General features: G+C 40.7%; 2 protein-coding genes across 3 annotated transcripts in view; both read left to right on the top strand.

Annotated features, from left to right (window-relative positions):
• Positions 1–6,132, top strand: part of prmt3 (protein arginine methyltransferase 3) — a 100,968-nt gene extending 94,836 nt beyond the window's left edge. For both annotated transcript variants that reach the window (XM_035786481.2, XM_035786482.2), the window contains exon 16: positions 5,709–6,132. In XM_035786481.2, coding sequence (XP_035642374.1) covers positions 5,709–5,818 — 110 coding nt within the window. In that variant the 3' untranslated portion in view covers positions 5,819–6,132. The remainder of the gene's footprint in view (positions 1–5,708) is intronic.
• Positions 6,133–15,918: 9,786 nt separating this feature from the next.
• Positions 15,919–20,660, top strand: part of LOC118394120 (sodium- and chloride-dependent glycine transporter 2-like) — a 52,995-nt gene continuing 48,253 nt past the window's right edge. The window contains exons 1-5 of the mRNA XM_052461928.1: positions 15,919–16,084; positions 17,131–17,511; positions 18,814–18,952; positions 19,877–20,008; positions 20,190–20,363. Of these exons, the coding sequence (XP_052317888.1) occupies positions 16,082–16,084; positions 17,131–17,511; positions 18,814–18,952; positions 19,877–20,008; positions 20,190–20,363 (829 nt within the window). The 5' untranslated portion in view covers positions 15,919–16,081. The remainder of the gene's footprint in view (positions 16,085–17,130; positions 17,512–18,813; positions 18,953–19,876; positions 20,009–20,189; positions 20,364–20,660) is intronic.

The following is a 20,660-nucleotide window of genomic DNA, read 5'->3' as shown; positions in this document are numbered from 1 at the left end:
TGCCCTGTTTATGACTTCAAGCCTATCAACTTGCGAGATGAGGCTGGTGTAACCGAAGTGAAATGGCTAGCTAGTTAGCGCACGTTAACAGCGTTTCAAACGTCACTCGCTCTGAGGAACCACCAGCTTTCATGTTCTGAGCAAGGAACTTAAACGTTAGCTTTCTAATATAGCACATATTGCACTTTCACTTTCTTCTCCAACACTTTGTTTTTGCATTATTTAAACCAAATTGAACATTTTTCATTATTTATTTGAGGCTAAAATTGATTTTATTTATGTATTATATTAAGTTAAAATAAGTGTTCATTCAGTATTGTGGTAATTGTCATTATTACAAATAAAAAATTGGCCGATTTAATCGGTATCGGCTTTTTTGGTCCTCCAATAATTGGTATCGGCGTTGAAAAATCATAATCGGTCGACCTCTAATATACTGTATATATATACACAGTTGTGGCCAAAAGTTTTGAAAATGACACACATATTAATTTCCACAAAGTTTGCTGCTTCAGTGTCTTTAGATATTTTTTGTGAGATGTTACTATGGAAGAATACTGAAGTATAATTACAAGCATTTCATAAGTGGCAAAGGCTTTTATTGACAATTACACGTAGTTGATGCAAAGAGTCAATATTTGCAGTGTTGACTCTTTTTCAAGACCTCTGCAATCCGCCCTGGCATGCTGTTAAGTAACTTCTGAGCCACATCCTGACTGATGGCAGCCCATTCTTGCATAATCAATGCTTGGAGTTTGTCAGAAATGTTTGGTTTTTGTTTGTCCACCCGCCTCTTGGGGATTGACCACAAGTTCTCAATGGGATTAAGGTCTGGGGTGTTTCCTGGCCATGGACCCAAAATATCGATGTTTTGTTCCTCGAGCCACTTAGTTATCACTTTTGCCTTATGGCAAGGTGCTCCATCGTGCTGGAAAAGGCATTGCTAGTCACCAATCTGTTCCTGGATGGTTGGGAGAAGTTGCTCTCGGAGGATGTGTTGGGACCATTCTTTATTCATGGCTGTGTTCTCAGGCAAAATTCTGAGTGAGCCCAATCCCTTGGCTGAGAAGCAACCCCACACAGGATGCTTTACTGTTGGCATGACACAGGACTGATGGTAGCGCTCACCTTGTCTTCTCCGGACAAGCTTTTATCCGGATGCCCCAAACAACCAGAAAGGGATTCATCATAGAAAATGACTTTAGCCCAGTTCTTAGTCGTCCAATCCCTGTACCTTTTGCAGAATATCAGTCTGTCCCTGATGTTTTTCCAGCTGGAAACCGCTGATTTTTAATGGAATATCTACAAAGGCGTACAGACACCCATTATCAGCAACCATCACTCCTGTGTTCCAATGGCACGTTAGCTAATCCAAGTTTATAATTTTACAGGGCTAATTGATCATTAGAAAACCCTTTTGCAATCATGTTAGCACAGCTGAAAACTGTTGTACTGATTAAAGAGGCAATTGAACCCGCCTTCTTTAGACTAGTTGAGTATCTGGAGCATCCGCATTTGTGGGTTCGATTGCAGACTCAAAATGGCCAGAAACAAATAACTTTCTTCTGAAACTAGACTGACGCTATTCTTGTTCTGAGAAATGAAGGCTTTTCCATGCGAGAAATTGCCAAGAAATTGAAGATCTCTTACAACGCTTTGTACTCCTCCCTTCACACAACAGTGCAAACTGCCTCTAACCAGAATAGAAAGAGGAGTGGGAGGCCTGTTAGATGAATTTAGTAACTATGTGTTCATTAACCAATTCCATTAAACTACTCAGTCTGCTATATCAGAATGTGTAGGATACTGATAGAAATGAAGACCGACAGAGGCCCAGTCTTACAATAGTACAATATGTACATTTTTATTCATGGGAACGTTCTGGTCATAAAACCATGTACATTGGTTTATATACCTCACATTTCGTCATAAATGTCCCTCCTCCTCTCAGATACAATGGCAATATAGTTCACAAGCCTTCTCACGTTGTCTGCCACCGGTTAAACAATCTACTACAAGCCCAAGGTCTCTCCACTCCCCGGGTGGGAACAGAATGTCCTGTAAGGAACACAGTATTCCAGCCGGTCTGACGATAGCTCCATTCGTTTCTAACAAGGAACAGAAAGTCCTTGTTCTAATTCTTGACTAAAACTACACACCTTATTTTCAGTATTATGATTCTCATAAGATTCATACATTCATACAGTAACAGAGTACTATTCTGTTTAGTTATATTTCTAACCTAAATGTATACATAATTTAGTAATTATTCATAAAAATCCCATAACAAGGCCCCAGTGCACAACTGAGCAAGAGGACAAGTACATTAGAGTGTCTAGTTTGAGAAACGGATGCCTCACAAGTCCTCAACTGGCAGCTTCATTAAATATTACCCGCAAAACACCCGTATCAACGTCAACAGTGAAGAGGTTACTCCAGGATGCTGGCCTTCTAGGCAGAGTTGCAAAGAAAAAACCTTATCTCAGACTGGCCAATAAAAAGAAAAGATTAAGATGGGCAAAATAACACAGACACTGGACAGAGGAAGATTGGAAAAAAAGTGTTATAGACAGACGAATCTATGTTTGAAGTGTTCAGATCACAAAGAAGAATGAAGATGAAAAGATGCTGGAGGAGTGCATGTGATGGTCAGGGGGTGCTTTGGTGGTGGTCATGTGGGAGATTTATACAGGGTAAAGGGATCTTTCAGCAGGAAGGCTATCACCCCATTTTGCAACTGCATGCCATACCCTGTGGACGGCACTTAATTGGAGCCAATTTTCTCCTACAACAAGACAATGACCCAAAGCACAGCTCCAAACTATGCATTAACTTTTTAGGGAAGAAGCAGTCAGCTGGTATTCTGTCTATAATGGAGTGGCCAGCACAGTCACTGGATCCCAACCTTATTGAGCTGTTTTGGGAGTAGCTTGACCGTATAGTACGTAAGAAGTGCCCATCAAGCCAATCCAACTTGTGGGAGGTGCTTCAGGAAGCAACAAATTGACAAGTAGAATGCCAAAGGTCTGCACGGCTGTAATTGCTGAAAATTTAGTTTTTTTTTACGAAAACAATGTTTGAAGGACACAATTATTATTTCAATGAAAAAACCTTATCAATGTCTTGACTATATTTCCTATTCAATTTGCAACTAATTTCATGTATGTTTCATGGAAAACAAGGACATTTCTAAGTGACCCCAAACTTTTGAACGGTAGTGTGTATATATTAAAGTAATCCGCTGATTAGCCAGCTCAGCTAATGAGCCAACGTGACGTCACTTTATATGAGGAATTAGCAAGCATTTTTGAAACATCCACAAGTTTGAGGTAGGGTTTTTTAAAGTGTTTTTTCTTAATGTATGTTTTGGCTACAAATACGAGTATAGATAGGACGAGTCAACAACATTATTTGTGTACGAGTTAAAGGGATACTTTGGATTTTGTCAGTCCCTTCGCAGTCATTGTGCTAACACTAGTTAGCATTGGGTCGCGAAACTACCTCTATCTTCCTTCATACTGGACTAAGAGACATACAAATAGTATCCAAGACTTCATCTGACTCTGGGGAAGTATCCCTTTAACAGAATATTTACTTCTAAAAGTGAGATTTTCACTACATTATTACTTTAACAAAATCCTCAATTACCTAAATATGTGTCATTGGTGTTACTCCCCTACTGGTTGCAGTGGCACAATGTTATAATACTGATAACAATTATTTAAAGTCATTAGTCATATTAGCTGATTTAGTATGGGAAGTTAATTTCCGAAATGCCATGCCCAAATGCCCCCACAATTCAAGAACGACCCTGTTATTAATACACAGAGAAACCGATACACACACATTCACTCTCATACCCCCGACAAAAACACACACACGTAGGAATACACAAACTGATACACTATTAACTCTCATACCCCCCCCTCCCCCCCGCACACACACACTCTCTCCTCCGCTTCCTCTGCTCCAGTGTGTACATCACTCCGCTGTAATGGAGTGGCAGCCTCGGAGCGTGTCGCCCAGGGACTTTGCTATGTTGACAGTGTCGCCACAGTGACAGTTCAGATGAGACGGTCATCGGCAGCAGCAGCTTCGCTCAGGAAAACGCCACCGTCAGCGTTTTTTTTTCTTCTCTCCATGTCCTCCTCTAACCTCCATCAATAGGGAACGCCTGGCATAGAGGAGGACTTGTTTGCCGATTGGGTAAACATTCATTTACCCCCGGCAGACACACGTGGAGTTAATCAAAGTGATTATATGTTGTAATTATCACACCTTCTCCTCCTGCCCCCCTATATTGCCAACACACTGTGGTGTGCAATTGTACTGAAACACATGAGGTTCACCACACCATCTGGCTATGCACACACACCCTCTCTCTCACTGACGCACAGACACTTTCTCTCACTCACACACAAATGCTCTGTCTCTCTCTCGTAGGCACATACCAAAGCACATGGGGCGGCAGGGTAGCCTAGTGATTAGAGCGTTGGACTAGTAACCGGAAGGTTGCAAGTTCAAATCCCCGAGCTGGCAAGGTACAAATCTGTCGTTCTGCCCCTGAACAGGCAGTTAACCTGCTGTTCCTAGGCCGTCATTGAAAATAAGAATTTGTTCTTAACTGACTTGCCTAGTTAAATTAAAATAAAATAAATAAAATATACAGTGAGCTCCAAAAGTATAGGGACAGTAACTGGCGCTCTGCTTCAGCACTTTGGATGTGAAATGATGCAATGGCAATGTGGTTTAAGTGACAACTTTAATTTAAGGTTGAACCATTACATGTATTGGGACAAATTCACTTGCGTATTAAAGTAACATTGGGTATTCATAGCACACACTGACTACATCAAGCTTGTGACTCTACACATTTGTTGGATGCATTTCTATCTGTTTTGGATGCGTTTCAGATAATACATTTATTGGGCTCAATAGACATGAATGGTAAATAATGTATTGTGTCAATTTGGAGTCACTTTTACTGTAAATAAGAATATAATGTTTTTCTTAACACTTCTACATTTAATGTGGATGCTACCATGATTACAGATAATCCTGAATTAATCGTGCATAATTATGAGTGAGAAAGTTAGATGCGCAAATATCAAACCTCAAGACTTTTTGGGGGGGTTGTGCTATTTGTGCAGCCCCGTAGTAACAGAAATATAGGGATACTTAAAACATGAACTTAACAATTCTCACTCATGGTTATTCACGATTCACTGAGGATTATCCGTAATCATGTAGAAGTGCTGGAGCAAAAACAACTAAAAATGTGTCACTGTCCCAATACTTTTGGAGCTCACTGTATGTCCCTACACACATCCACTCTTCCACATGCATCAAATCCTTCTCTCTCTCTCTCTCTCACACACACAGGCGCTTTAGAGTACCTGGATTTAATACATTTTACTCTGATCAATTAATGAGTTATTGGCCTGAGAGTATATTCAATGTGCTGATGTTGATATGGCACTCTGGGACTATAACTGAATAGCCCTACTCTTAAACTGCCTAGGAGGGGTTCTGCCTCTAGACTCAGTGTAGCATATTACCATTAATGGTCGAGTTTAGGATTGGGGGAGGGGAAGCTGATCCTAGATCTGTTCCTAGGGAACTTCACCCTGCAGCGCTCCAATACAGGTGACCAGAAGTCAAAGGTTGGTGCTCAGCCTCTCACTTTTATTGTTGGTTTTCCTCTTTAGGGGAGGAGCTTCAGGGACGGATCACCATACGCAAAAACAAAAAGGACCCCCGCTCGCTGTTCATCACCTTTGACCTCCATGACATGAAGCAGACCTACAGCCTGCAGTGAGTTCACTGATCACATGACTACGATCATCAATAGTGTGGCTGAACTGAAATATTCCCCAGACTTTGCCAAAACAATTAGTATTATTATGGTTGTTATTTTGAAATGTTTAACTCTTATGGAATCAGAAACAGCTTATCTTCATATGGAGCAGTAAATGTAGATAATATAGGGATTCGTTTAAAAAAAAAAAATGAAAGTTAGACTGACAGAGTGGTGAGACAGGGAGAGTATGAAGTGTGCTTGAACAACAAGCTGTGGAGTTCACTGCATTTTTAATGCCATACCTGTTAATAAACACATTCCCTCATACAGAATCTGAGTTGATTTCTTGGCAAGCGGCATTTCTCAAAAATGTTTCTACTTGGTTGTGGAAACATTTTTCACTTTTGCACAGAGTCAACACTTTCCTGTGACATTCACATTTTTTCCTGACACACAAAATTAGGCTGGATAACACGTATATTTTTTTTTATTTTTAAGGCAATTTTCAATCAGTTAAAGGTCAAATCTGGTAAAAATGGGCATGAGGGAAATAGTAATAGATTTAGGTCAAATATCCTGAAATGATCATCAAAACTGAGTGGATTATCAAACATATATATTATTATTATTTTTTAACCTTTATTTAACTAGGCAAGTCAGTTAAGAACAAATTCTTATTTTCAATGAACAGTGGGTTAACTGCCTGTTCAGGCAGGATATGTTCAGGATATTATAATCCGGTGTGCTAGATTAGGGTTGGAATGAAAACCTACATGACGGTAGTTCTCCAGGAACAGGGTTGGAGAGCACTGATGTTGACCCTTTGAGAAAACTGCAGGAGACCACACTCAATCAGAAGAACTAAACCTCGTAAGAATGTGACATTCTGGGCCAGAGATATTGAAACTATAATGTAATTTTTAAGGGATAAAATGTACAAGCAGCCAAATGGGATAGTCACACATTTTGACCAAATTCACTGAACATACTATGATAATATAAACAGACTTTTTGCATACATACAGTACATACTCAGATTAAGTATGGAATAAACATTTTTGTTACTTTTGTCATAATGATTATGCTTTGAGTCATGCATATACAAAGAAAAAGTATATTTTCCATCATTTTGGCCAAACTTGGGCAAAATGGGGCATTAGCGAACAAAAATTACTTTCTCAGACAGTGTAGAGCCCAAGACACTTCTGAACAATAAGGATCTGACATTCTGTGGTAGAGATATTGGAACTAAGGGGGCAAGTGTAAATGCAGTTAAAAGTTGAGGTAATGATAGATTTCGGCCATATTCACTGAATATAAAATAAATGTACACTGAGTATACAAAAACATTTAAGAACACCTGCTCTTTCCATGACATAGACTGACCAGGTGAAGCTATGATTCTTTATTGATGTCACTTGTTAAATCCACTTCAGTCAGTGTGGATAAAGTGGAAATAGACAGGTTAAATAATGATTTTTAAGCCTTCAGACAATTGAGACATTGATTGTGTATTTGTGCAATTGAGGGTGAATCGGCAAGACAAAATATTTAAGTGCCTTTGAAAGGGGTACGGTAGTAGATGCCAGGTCGCACCAGTTTTCACACTCAACAGTGTCCTGTTTGTATCAAGTATGGTCCACCGCCCAAAGGACATCCAGCCAACTTCACACAACTGTGGGAAACATTAGAGTCAACATAGGCCAGCATCCCTGTGGAAAGCTTTCGATAACTTGGAGGGTCCATTCCCTGGCATGGACCCTCCATGCTGTTTTGAGGACAAAAGGGGAAGGGTTTTGCAACTCAATATTAGGAAGGTGTTCCTAATTTTTTTGTATACTCAGTGTACAGTCGTGGCCAAATGTTTTGAGAATGACACAAATATTAATTTTCACAAAGTCTGCTGCCTCAGTTTGTATGATGGCAATTAGCATATACTCCAGAATGTTATGAAGAGTGATCAGATGAATTTCTATTAATTGCAAAGTCCCTCATGCAAATTAACTGAATCCCCCCCCCCAAAAAAGAATTCCACTGCATTTCAGCCCTGCCACAAAAGGTCCAGCTGACATCATGTTAGTGATTCTCTCGTTAACACAGGTGTGAGAGTTGATGAGGACAAGGCTGGAGATCACTCTGTCATGCTGATTGAGTTCAAATAACAGACTGGAAGCTTCAAAGGGAGGGTGGTGCTTGGAATTATTGTTCTTCCTCTGTCAACCATGGTTACCTACAAGGAAACACGTGCCGTCATCATTGCTTTGCACAAAAAGGGCTTCACAGGCTAGGATATTGTTTGGGGTATCCGGATATAAGCTTGACTGGAGAAGACAAGGTGAGCGCTACCATCAGTCCTGTGTCATGCCAACAGTAAAGCATCCTGTGTGGGGTTGCTTCTCAGCCAAGGGAGTGGGCTCACTTACAATTTTGCCTAAGAACACAGCCATGAATAAAGAATGGTCCCAACACATCCTCCGAGAGTAACTTCTCCCAACCATCCAGGAACAGTTTGGTGACTAGCAATGCCTTTTCCAGCACGATGGAGCACCTTGCCATAAGGCAAAAGTGATAACTAAGTGGCTCGAGGAACAAAACATCGATATTTTGGGTCCATGGCCAGGAAACACCCCAGACCTTAATCCCATTGAGAACTTGTGGTCAATCCTCAAGAGGCAGGTGAACAAACAAAAACCAACAATTTCTGACAAAATCCAAGCATTGATTATGCAAGAATGGGCTGCCATCAGTCAAGATGTGGCCCAGAAGTTAATTGACAGCATGCCAGGGCGGATTGCAGAGGTCTTGAAAAAGAAGGGTCAACACTGCAAATATTGACTCTTTGCATCAACTGTAATTGTCAATAAAAGCCTTTGACACTTATGAAATGCTTGTAATTATACTTCAGTATTCCATAGTAACATCTCACAAAAAATATCTAAAGACACTGAAGCAGCAATCTTTGTGGAAATTAATATTTGTGTAATTTTCAAAACTTTTGGCCACAACTGTGTATATATATTTAACATATTAGGAAAAGACTCAGAACAGCCCCAATTCATCAGGGCCTTTTTCCCCATTCCTAGCATATACAGGTGATTAAACTAATTGTGTTCTAACCTGAAGATCATGAGTTAGCTTATTATTGGAGTCAGGTGAGTTAGCTGGGACTGAGGCAAAGGTGTGACACCATCCAGGTCCCCGAGGACTAGAGTTGCCCATCCCTGGTTTATATTGATATGTTCAGTAACTTTGGTCACAATCTGTGACTATCCTATTACAGTGGGGTCTCCTGCAGTTTTCTCATAGTGTCTACGTCAGGGGTCTCCAACCCTGTTCCTGGAGCGCTACCCTCCTGTAGGTTTTCACTCCAACCCCAGTTGTAACTAACCTGGTTCACCTTATAAACCAGCTAATTATTAGAATTAGGTGTGCTAGATTAGGATCGGAGTGAAAACCTACAGGACAGTGGCTCTCCAGGAACAGATTTGGAGAGCCCTGGTCTAGGTCATCTGAAAAGGGTACTTGGTGGGTACTGTTGCTGAAAAAATCTGAATGTTCATCCTTTCTGTATATTTTCTTGTCTTAAAGCATAATAACTGTATGAAAGTAACCATTAACACATCCATAACCCAAGTGTTTATGTTTGATAATCGACTGATTGGTTGAGAATTTCAGGATATCTTACAAAAATATATTACTTAACTCAACAAAAAAAGAAACGTCCCTTTTTCAGAACCCTGTCTTTCAAAGATAATTCGTAAAAAATCTAAATCACTTCACAGATCTTCATTGTAAAGTGTTTAAACACTGCTTCCCATGCTTGTTCAATGAACCATAAACAATTAATGAACATGCACCTGTGGAACGGTCGTTAAGACACTAACAGCTTACAGGTGGTAGGCAATTAAGGTCACAGTTATGAAAGCTAAAGACACTAAAGAGGCCTTTCTACTGACTCTGAAAAACACCAAAAGAAAGATGTGGCCAGGGCAATAAATTGCAATGTCCGTACTGTGAGATGCCTAAGACAGCGCTACAGGCAGACAGGATGGACAGCTGATCATCTTCGCAGTGGGAGACCACGTGTAACAACACCTGCACAGGATCGGTACATCCGAACATCACACCTACGGGACAGGTACAGGAAGGCAACAACAACTGCCCGATTTACACCAGGAATGCGCTATCCCTCCATCAGTGCTCAGACTGTCCTCAATAGGCTGAGAGAGGCTGGATTGGGGGCTTGTAGGCCTGTTGTAGGCAGGTCCTTACCAGACATCACCGGCAACAATGTCACCTATGGGCACAAACCCACAGGGTCCGTCATGGTCTGGGGCGGTGTGTCACAGCATCATCGGACTGAGCTTGTTGACATTGCAGGCAATTTCAAAGCTGTACGTTACAGGAAAGACCTCCTCCCTCATGTGGTACCCTTCCTGCAGGCTCATCCTGACATGACCCTCCAGCATGACAATGACACCAGTCATACTGCTCGTACTGTGCGTGATTTTCTGCAAGACAGGAATGCCAGTGTTCTGCCATGGCGAGCGAATAGCCCGGATCTCAATCCTATTGAGCACATCTGGGACCTGTTGAATCTGAGGGTGAGGGCTTGTGCCATTCCCCCCAAAAATGTCCGGGAACTTGCAGGTGCCTTCGTGGGCGGGGTAACATCTCACAGCAAGAACTGGCAGATCTGGTGCAGTCCATGAGGAGGAGATGCACTGCAGTACTTAATGCTGTTACCCCCCCCTTTGTTCAGGGACACATTATTCCATTTCTGTTAGTCACATGACTGTGGAACTTGTTCAGTTTATGTCTCAGTTGTTGAATCTTATGTTCATACAAATATTTACACATGTTAAGGTTGCTGAAAAAAAGCAGTTGCCAGTGAGAGGACATGGATTTTTTTGCTGAGTTTATTTCCATTGTGCCCATTTTCACCTTTAACCCATTGAAACGTGTTATCTTGCCTAACTGTGTCACCCGATCACTGTTTGATCTAGCACGGATGACAGCCTTTAAACAAGAAAAAGCAAGCACTTTTTCCAGATTGTCAGGTCTACTACTAGCAGCATATAGTCTGCATCCCAAATGGCATAAAGCTCTGGTCAAAAGTAGTGCACTATGTAGGGAATACGGTGCCATTTGGGACGTCATCACAGTGAGTTTTATTTCTGCCCTAAAAAAAATCGGACAAAAACCAGGATTGCTGGTTTGTAATCAGGTGGCGACTGTCGCCTCTTTGGTTTTGCTTAATAAAGCTATTTTTCCACTTCTGAGTGTCCCGCGTCTTTCAATACTTGTGCCGTGAATAAATGGTCTTATTAGGGGTTCACCACAAAGCTGTGAAGACCTATTATTATTGTCTTTTCTTTTTTTTACATGGCTAAATAACTCTAGCATAAATTGGTGACTTTTTGTTCTAATTCGAAAGCTAAGGGATTGGTCAAAAGATGGCAGGGTTATTGACAAATCAAAACTCAGACATGTCCATTTAAACTAGTGTAAATCCACCCCACAGTGGCCTATCAACTTGAAACTTGTTATTGCTATCATTGACATCCCTAAGATGAACCACACTCAATTTGGTATTGATATCTCAAAAAACAAACATTTTAACAATTCATTCTTTAAATGTGTAACGCTAACTCTCAAAATCATCTGCATTCATCTTCTCCTCGTGAACCATACGTCAGGTTCACTCCAGATTTTGTATTTAGTCTCATTACATCAGTCTTTAATGATTCTAAGAAAAAATGGTTGCTGCTTTTAAATATGGCTGCACTGTACCTATAGATGCACGTTAGCACATATGCTAATCTTCTCATGAACCATAAGTCAGATTGACTCCAGAAGTAGTACATAGATTCAAACAATGAATTAGCTTCTAATGGATTTGACGATGATTAGTTGCTGCATTCAAAGTCGGCCACACTACACCACTAAATGGCACCATATGACACTAGGCCTACAAGAACTGAGACGATTTTGATATCTGTTGAATTATTGTTTGTGCATGCGTGTGAGTGTGGAGTGATAGACAAAGGAAGAAATAGATGCTGTGTGGAGTAAACTAGTAGAGGAGACAGTCCATGTCTACATTTCCAAAATCCCCAAACATAGAGGACAGCAATGAGTATAGAGCCATCGGCAGAAAGATACTTGCAGGATATCTATGCTTAAAGCACAAGGGTGCAGAGCCATGGGTGAGTGGATACTCTTTCTAAGCACAACTTCCACAGGTTGTACAGTGCCTTCAGTAAGCATCCATACCCCTTGACTTAGTCCCCATTTTGTTGTGTTACAGCCTGAATTCAAAATGTATTATATAGATTTTGTTTTTTCTCACCCATCTACACATAATACCCCATAATGAAAAAGTGTTTTTAGAAACGTTTGCAAATTTATTGGAAATGAAATACATATCTAATTTACATAAGTGTTCACACCCCTGAGCCAATACGTTGTAGAAGCTCCTTTGACGGTGATTACATATGTGACTCATTTTAGTTAAGAGCTTTGTATACCTGTATTGTGCCAGACAGCCATTTTCAATTCTTACCATAGATTTTCAAGATGATTTAAGTCAAAACTCTAACTAGGCCACTCAGGAACATTCAATGTTGTCCTGCTGAAAGGTGAATTTGTCTCCCAGTGTCTGTTGAAAAGCAGACTGAACCAGGTTTTCCTCTAGGATTTTGCCTGTGCTTATAGCTGTTTTCTTTTTATCCTAAAACTCCCTATTCCTTGCCGATGACAAGCATACTGATAACATGCAGCCACCACCATGCTGGAAAATATGTGTTGTGTTGGATTTGACCCAAACGTAACACTTTCTATTCAGAACAGAAAGTTCATTTCTTTGCCACATTTTTTGCAGTATTACTTAAGTGCCACGTTGCAATCAAGATGCATGTTTATTTTTTATTCTGTACAGGCTTCCTTCTTTTCACTCAGTTTTTTAGGTTACTATTGTGGAGTAACTACAGTGTTGTTGATCCGTCCTCAGTTTTCTCATATCACAACGATTAAACTCTTAACAGTTTTAAAATCACCATTGACCTCATGGTGAAATCCCTGAGCCGTTTCCTTCCTCTCCGGCAACTGAGTTAGGAAGGACACCTGTATCTTTGTAGTGACGGTGTATTGATACACCATCCAAAACCTAATTAATAACTACACCATGCTCAAAGGGATATTATTCAACGTCAGCTTTTAAAAAGTATTTTTACACATTTACAAATCGTTGCCTTTCTTTGCGAGGCATTGAAAAGCCTCCCTGGTCTTTGTGCTTGAAATTCACTACTTGATTGAGGGAGCTTTATCTGTATGTGTAGGGTACAGAGATGAGATAGTCGTTAAAAAATCATGTTAACCACTATTATTGAACACGGAATGAGTCCATGCAACGTATTGTGCAATTTGTTAAGCACAAACAGGTTGAATACTTATTGACTAGACATTTCAGCGTTACATTTTTTATTAATTTCTAAAATGTTCTACAAATAAAACTTATGGGGTATTGTGTGTAGATCAGTGAGACAACATCACCCTTTCATCCATTTGAAATGCAGGCTGTAACACAACAAAAAGTGGAAAAGGTTAAGGGGTGTGAATACTTTCTGAAGTCGCTGTATGTTGCATTATAGAATTATAGCTCCGCTCAGTGATTTCTGCATACCAGGTCACCAACAAAACTTTAACAATAGCGCAAATACATGCAAACACCACTTGATTTCTATGACTTGTCTTGCTTACAGATTATCTGAAATGTCACTACTTTAAACAATGTATTCTTACAGACATTGTTCACCAAATGTTTCCGCCAAAAGATAAGGCAAGAAAGAGCGCCGGGCCTTCAATGGAGGCCAGAAATGAGCCCCTCCTCCTTTAGCTCCTCCCACCACCAGCCTCCTCTGATATAATCCTCCCCAAACCCACCATTTTGGCAACAGGGTGTTCTCCAGGGCACCACCCAGACTATGGAACTCCACGCCTTCATCTGTCTGTGGTGGTTGGTAACCAATGCTTATGTAATTGGTTTAAATCTGAGCTTTGACTATAGCATACTTTGCTGTCACACCTCCTGTGCAAATGTATGTGTGTGGAGTAGGGTAAATAATGGATGAGCACAAATCAAATCTTTCCATGTGTGTGGTGTAGCATTAAAGTAAGGCTATGGCCACTTCAATATCTTAAGCTTTCAAAATATATTGATGGATTATATGGATAATATCCATTCATTTTTAAAAAGTGTTTCCTCCAAAGTATGAGTTTGTTTTGTTTTGGATTGATTGTTTTCATATGTATTATTGTTGTTTCATGTTTAATATACTCCATTAAAATATCAATAACATATGTATATACTTTTGACAAATCTTAAATTACCCATGGATGTTGTGTGCTTATAGATTATTGTTATTAGGGTATTATTATTATTGCTAAATATCGTTAATAATTAACGGGTTAAAAAGTACATTTAAAAAAATGCCTCCTAAAGAGGTTCCTTGAAGGACGTTTTCAAAAAGGTTCTTCAAATAACATTTTCAAAACGGTTCCTCGAGGAACCCTGCATTTCAAAAAAGGTTTCCCCACAGTGGCAACTCAAAAAGGATCCTCGAATAACCTTTTCTTCTAAGAGTAGTCTGTCTCCTGCCCTCTCCCATTCTGTGTCTTGAGGAAGGTGTGAGTGGTACAAGGAAAGAGGAGCAGAAATCAATTACAATTATTCTCTGTTGACAAAGTAATTAAACCTTGGAGCAGCCAGCTAATTTAGCAGCGCGAGGCCCTTATCTGTAGAGGCCCAGATTCACGAGGGGCGCGGGCCACACGGGCGCAGTAAGCATTGCAGGTGTTTATCGCACATTTAATAAGGTACGCGGGCTACAGTGACGAGCTCGTTAAAAGACACTGCGAGGTCGCTGGACCGTTTCTGCGGGGTTGTGTTATTCGGATGAGTTTTGTATCTTTCTCACGGGTTTGGGTTGGTTGCATAACGGTGTGTCTAAATAACAACAAAATAGGATGCTCATGGGATTGTTTGCCCACGAGAATGAACCAATTTTTAATTAGGGGTACATTTCGTTATCAGAGAAGAGAAAGCTGAACAACGCCGTGCGCAATGCAGTATTTTTTAGGGCAGGCTATGTGTGGTGCTGGGAAAGTTCCAAAGCCTCCAGTGTAGCACGATACCTCAATGACCACGTGTTTTTTTGAAGTGTCCTTCTTGCGTAAGAGGTTAACAAATGAGTAGCTTCAGTCGTTTCATGAAGACCTCGCCCACTTTTTTTCTACACTTGATCAGTGCTTGTTTCGGTGACGCACACAGAAACGCATTACGCGTATATCGCACGTGTGCTTAAATTCCTTGAAGCGTAGTAAAGTCTATATATAGCCTGGAGGCTTTAACAAAAAAAGGACTTTGCAGCAGTCTGCAGTTTTTGTCATGACACACTTCACAAATATTTGTACAAGGAAAATTGTGTAAATAATTGGTATGGTAAAGTATAGCCCAAACTGTATATAGTATGTGCAAAACATTTACTGACACAGGCTTTACGGAAACGAAATATATGCTTTTAAAATTGATAATCATATGTCGTAGTCTATATAATTATATGTGATCCCAATATAAAAAAATATAGGCGAAATAAGTAATATATGATACTAGATGTTAAGTTACGTTTTCAGTGTTTTCAACATATTACTTTCTTAATAAATGTTCAATAGCATTTACGCAAAGTAGGCATACTTACAACACAATAGAAACCATATTATCCATCTAACGAAATAGTTTCCCAATCAATGTAATCGTCTCTCCCACAAATGGTACATGTTCTCTCACGAATTGACGTGCTGCATGCATTCTCATTCCCCAAAATGTAATCTAGGCCTACATGCAAATCCTCCCTAGCTCGTGTGTACTTACACATCCCCTCGAGAAAAGTGTATTATTAATCAGCTGGTGAATGAGTCAGTCCAAGCACGCACACACTGAGCGGCATGTGCGTGAACAACATGCGCACGTTCCCGCGCGTCTTCGCCCGGTGTTGCTTTAAAAATAAGAATCCAAGGCCAATGATTTATCAAACTCTTATTATCAAGAAAATGTCAAGCGAAGGGCACCTTGCTCCGCACTGACGCAAACCCAATATTTCCCACTGGGGGTATAGAAAGCTTTGCACTAAGCACAGCCAAATCCACTCCTACATCTTCCAGTCCTCTTTACAGCTGTTTTTCAGCCTTTCAGCTTCAGCACGTCTTAAAGCCTCTTCACAAATGGTGAGTATGCTACATACTTTGTTTTATTTTCTTTATTCCTCATTACACTTGTCATACAAGTGATCTTATTAATATAAATGGTTGAAGCAGCCTTACTTCGTTTTGTGGAAATATTTTCATTTATTCAAACTGCATGCTGGATAATGGGTTGTAATTCAGCAGCCGAGTTGTGCGCTGTCCAGGGTACCGAAATCGAGCTGCATAGCGCTGCTCCACACACAGAAACTTTTCACAACTCGCATTCACATGGCAATCTCTGAGCAAAATATGCATTCAGTTCAATCAAAAGAACACTTGTTTCGCTCGATCTTTTCCATTCAAGTAGGGCTATTTCTATTGAATGTATTTGTTTTCATTTTAAGAAAAACGAAATCAGATATAGACTATATGCAAGGTGGTAGACAAAAGACGCAGAAACGATCTCCCCCCCCCCCTTTTTTTTAACTTCAACCTAAATGTAGCATGTTTGTGTTTAGAAATCCCGCGCTCTCTTACATTGCTTTGTTTCCTCTTGGTTAGGATATATATGCGGAGATAGTAATTTGTATTTCTGCACGCCCGGGTCCTCTCAGAGATGTAGCCTGATGCCGGTGATCATACATGCCTGCCAGGGAGAGGGGAGCTGTCAAGAGCCCGGCAGCTTGTCTATTGCCCATAAAAATCAGTGGCTGTGTGGAGCTGAATGACATGGGGGAAATGGGGCGTAAAATTAAAGAATCTCGCAGTAACAGCGAACAGGAGAGGCAAACCCCCGCAGACCGTGATCTGAAGCCCAGAGCTGCGGAGCCAAAACATGCAACAAAGGGCTTTTAAAATACTGCAGAAACACCCACCGCTGCTGCATTTTTATTGTAGGTGATTAGCCTATATTTTTCATTTGAAAATAATAACGCTAAAATAATCGAATTCTCAATTCATAGCCTATTAGTGCTAACACTGAGCTGGCAAATACATCTTAAAGTGTTTCTGTTTGTATAGCCTTTTATATGATTTTTTTTACCCCTTGTCTTGTGTGATGAGCTTCATCTGTAAATGACATGTTGCAGGATTTCTCCGAGCAGAGAGAGATGGCCAAACAGCCGGCCAATGCTCCTACCGGTTGTAACCCGTTGCACCAGCCGGAGGGAGTTTCAGCAAACAAACCGGATAATGCCTTTAACCAAACGTCCGCAGCATACCCGGCCCCTCAGCCAGCACAATCCAACGAGAGCAAAACTTTCTGTCCCACGGAAAATAAACCAGGAGAACCGGGAGAAGTCAAAGTCTATGGGACGTTTAAAAACGCCGCTCTGCCGGTGCCCGGGGACCCGCTTAGGGTCACCGGGGATCAAAACAATGCATCGGGCAACTGGACCACCATGAGCCAGACCACCATCATTCTGGGCGCAGATGGCAACACGTCTGTTCAGCCCGGCGCGGTGATGTGGGTAAGTGGGCTCAAACGAATTGTTTCGATACGGGGAGCATCGTCCAAACAACCGGGGTCAGGAGAGCTTAGGGGGTGGGGTGGACTACAAGACGAACCGTGGTTTGGAGTGAGTGGTGATCTATCTGACACGCAACCTGTATTGCCTATTAGGATAGGGGATTGGCTGTGGTGTTATCGGGTCTTTCACGGATAAGGAAGCCGAGGTGGGGGTGACATACTGCGGCTGAGGAGAAGTTGTAATTACGGTCCCATGGGACTCCTTCTGAGATAGTCCGGCACTGGAGACTGCTGCTGAGGGATGATTTGAGAGAATGTGAGCTATATAGCCTATTCAAGTGAGTTTCCATTTGCAGTGGCCAGATGCAGTGACCAGAGGTTACACTTGTCTATGAATCCGGGTTAGAATTCACCAATATAATAGTTGAGAAGAATTCCCTGTTATTATGGCAAATTATCAAAATATAGAACGGAAAAGGTAGGCTATCTATTTCGATGTTCTGACTCTCTGCATTTGGCTAGAGTAGGCTACCTATTTGTTTAAATTCTGTCAGCAAAAGTTGGTCTAAAACGGCGTCGTGAAAGTGCTGAATGGACGGAATCTTCCCACTGCAGTGAGATAAAGGAATAGTAGGCCTACTGTAAAATGGTTGTTTGTGTATCAGCCTACAGTAATGGTATATCCCCCGCACTACGCTGCTCTGTGTGTTAGGTATGGATAGAAAGAGGGATAGAAACCCCGCATCATGCTCTCTCGGGATTGGTCTCGGTAAACCCATGACAGCGCTTGGTAATGGGTTACATAAGGCTGCGGATTCTGCCCATTGTTACAATCCCCGCGAGGGCATTCCTCGCCACTCTCCTCTTCTCTCTCCTCTCCTCTCATTCTCCTCTTCCTCCGCGCGCCAGCCTGACAGTGTTCCATTGATAAGCTTGTTCCTTTCTCCCTCTACCCCTATTGGCGGGGAATCAGAAATAAGTAAATTGGAATTATCTGTATTTATGAATATTCATATGAATTTGTCCTGTCATGTTTTAAAATGCTCACATCAATCAAAGAGTGTTGTTCCCGAGATGATTATCTGTGTTGAAGCGGGTTGTAGTATTCGTATGTTCTGACTGTTGCAAATAGCCTATACTTATGGCTAATTTGATAGATCGAATAAAGAAACGAATCCTTCGCCCAGTAAGGCAGGATGTTTGGGATCTGAGACGTTTTAATGATTGGCTATACTAAATGTAAGTCCTATATGGTTACTTAATGTACATGAAACCTAGCACTAAAATCCACTGATTTTCCCAGGAGGACGAGAGTGGAGATGAAAATAAGGCCAGGGGAAACTGGACTAATAAATTGGATTTCATCCTGTCCATGGTTGGCTATGCGGTGGGACTGGGAAACGTGTGGAGGTTTCCATACCTTGCCTTCCAAAATGGTGGAGGTAAGGAGAGTGTACCCGCACTGCAAATGTCACTAAAGTTGTAAATACAAAAGCACCTAAATGCGGAAAAGAAATAACACTGATTCCAAAACTGATCAATGTTATTTTAATTGGATATTCCATTGCTCCACAATGATAGATGTATATGATTGACATCACGCATAATTGATATGAACGAAATTGACGATGTAATTAAATTCGAGGAACTAAATGGGAGTAAGTCGACTTAATTGTGATTTTATCCTGGATGATTTCTATTGTTGTTTTGCCATTGTGTGAACACCAGTATGCTTAATGTATTTCAACATTATCAAACGAAAATACATCACTTTAATTCATTCACTTGCAAGGCTATATCATTGGAGTTTAAATTAGTGTCGAAAAAAAACAAAACATTTTTCACTCAACTTTTTGACTGCCTTTTCTTCTCTAAAGGAAATGGCGACTTTTTATTAAGACACGTTTTCCAAACAGTTATAGAAAGCGTCTAGCTAGCATTATTTTTCAGCGTCTAAGAGCCTACTCTTTTTCGTGGATTTTAGTTAAATTATTTAGGCTTTATGATTGATAATCACTTGTGTAAACAAAATATTATTTATATATATATATTTGTTTTATTATTACTAGGCCTATCTTCATTTCAATTTCGTTTGGTCTACACTACGCTTTATTATATTCTAGCTACCTTATACAACTAATTAAGCTACATGTAAGGGAAGCAAATAAGTATAACCCATTTAGATATGTCACATGTATTTCATTATTACCTGCCATGCATCATCTCTTTAATTCCACGAGAAAAGCAGTCGAATTAAATCTGTTATAGCCTTCTTTTAAAATCATGTGAGCCAAGTTTGAGTAATCTCTTTTCACTTGTACCTGTGCGCTACTTTGACATGCTTCCCCGTTTCCCTGTGTATATAGGTGCTTTTTTGATCCCCTACCTTATAATGTTGTGCCTCGCCGGGATCCCTATCTTTTTATTGGAGGTTTCCCTGGGTCAGTTTGCCAGCCAGGGCCCCGTGTCCGTGTGGAAAGCCATCCCGGCTCTGCAAGGTAAACTGCGCATATACAGGCTGCGATCCAAACTCATAAAGTAACGTATTTAAAACTAGTAACATACACTAACTTCAGAAAAAAAAATGAAAACGATTTATTATGATATAATTACTTTTGATCACGCTCCTCTGCCTGCTTAAGAGTAATTTACATATTTCGTCTCATTTATTTATTTTAGGTTGCGGGATTGCCATGTTGATAATATCTGTCTTGATAGCCATATACTATAACATTATTATGTGCTGGACACTGTACTACCTGTTCGCTTCGTTGAAGGGCTCACTGCCATGGGCTAACTGTAAGAACGAGTGGAACACGTTGGACTGTAAGGACAAAGACATGCTTCTCTTAGGTAAGACCACAATGCGCCAGAACGCACACACACTCTCATGCATGCGCACACACACATACACCTAAGCACCCCCTCACCATTGCGCATTGCGCAACGCACCCCTGAGCTAAGGACTCTTGCCTGTAACCTGCCCTATAGTGTAGAGTGGCGGGTTATTTGAAGCATTGTTTTCTAGTTTCATATACATCAAACAGTGCTACTTTTGCTTACTAGGTTTATTGTATTGATTTTTATATTTATTCTGTGGGTCTTAAGTTATTTTTTTCAACTGTGTGTAGGCTACAAATGTGTGATATT

The sequence above is a fragment of the Oncorhynchus keta genome, chromosome 14 (assembly GCF_023373465.1).
Source record: "Oncorhynchus keta strain PuntledgeMale-10-30-2019 chromosome 14, Oket_V2, whole genome shotgun sequence".
NCBI classification, from domain to species: Eukaryota; Metazoa; Chordata; class Actinopteri; order Salmoniformes; family Salmonidae; genus Oncorhynchus; species Oncorhynchus keta.
This window is presented reverse-complemented; position numbering and strand designations above follow the sequence as displayed.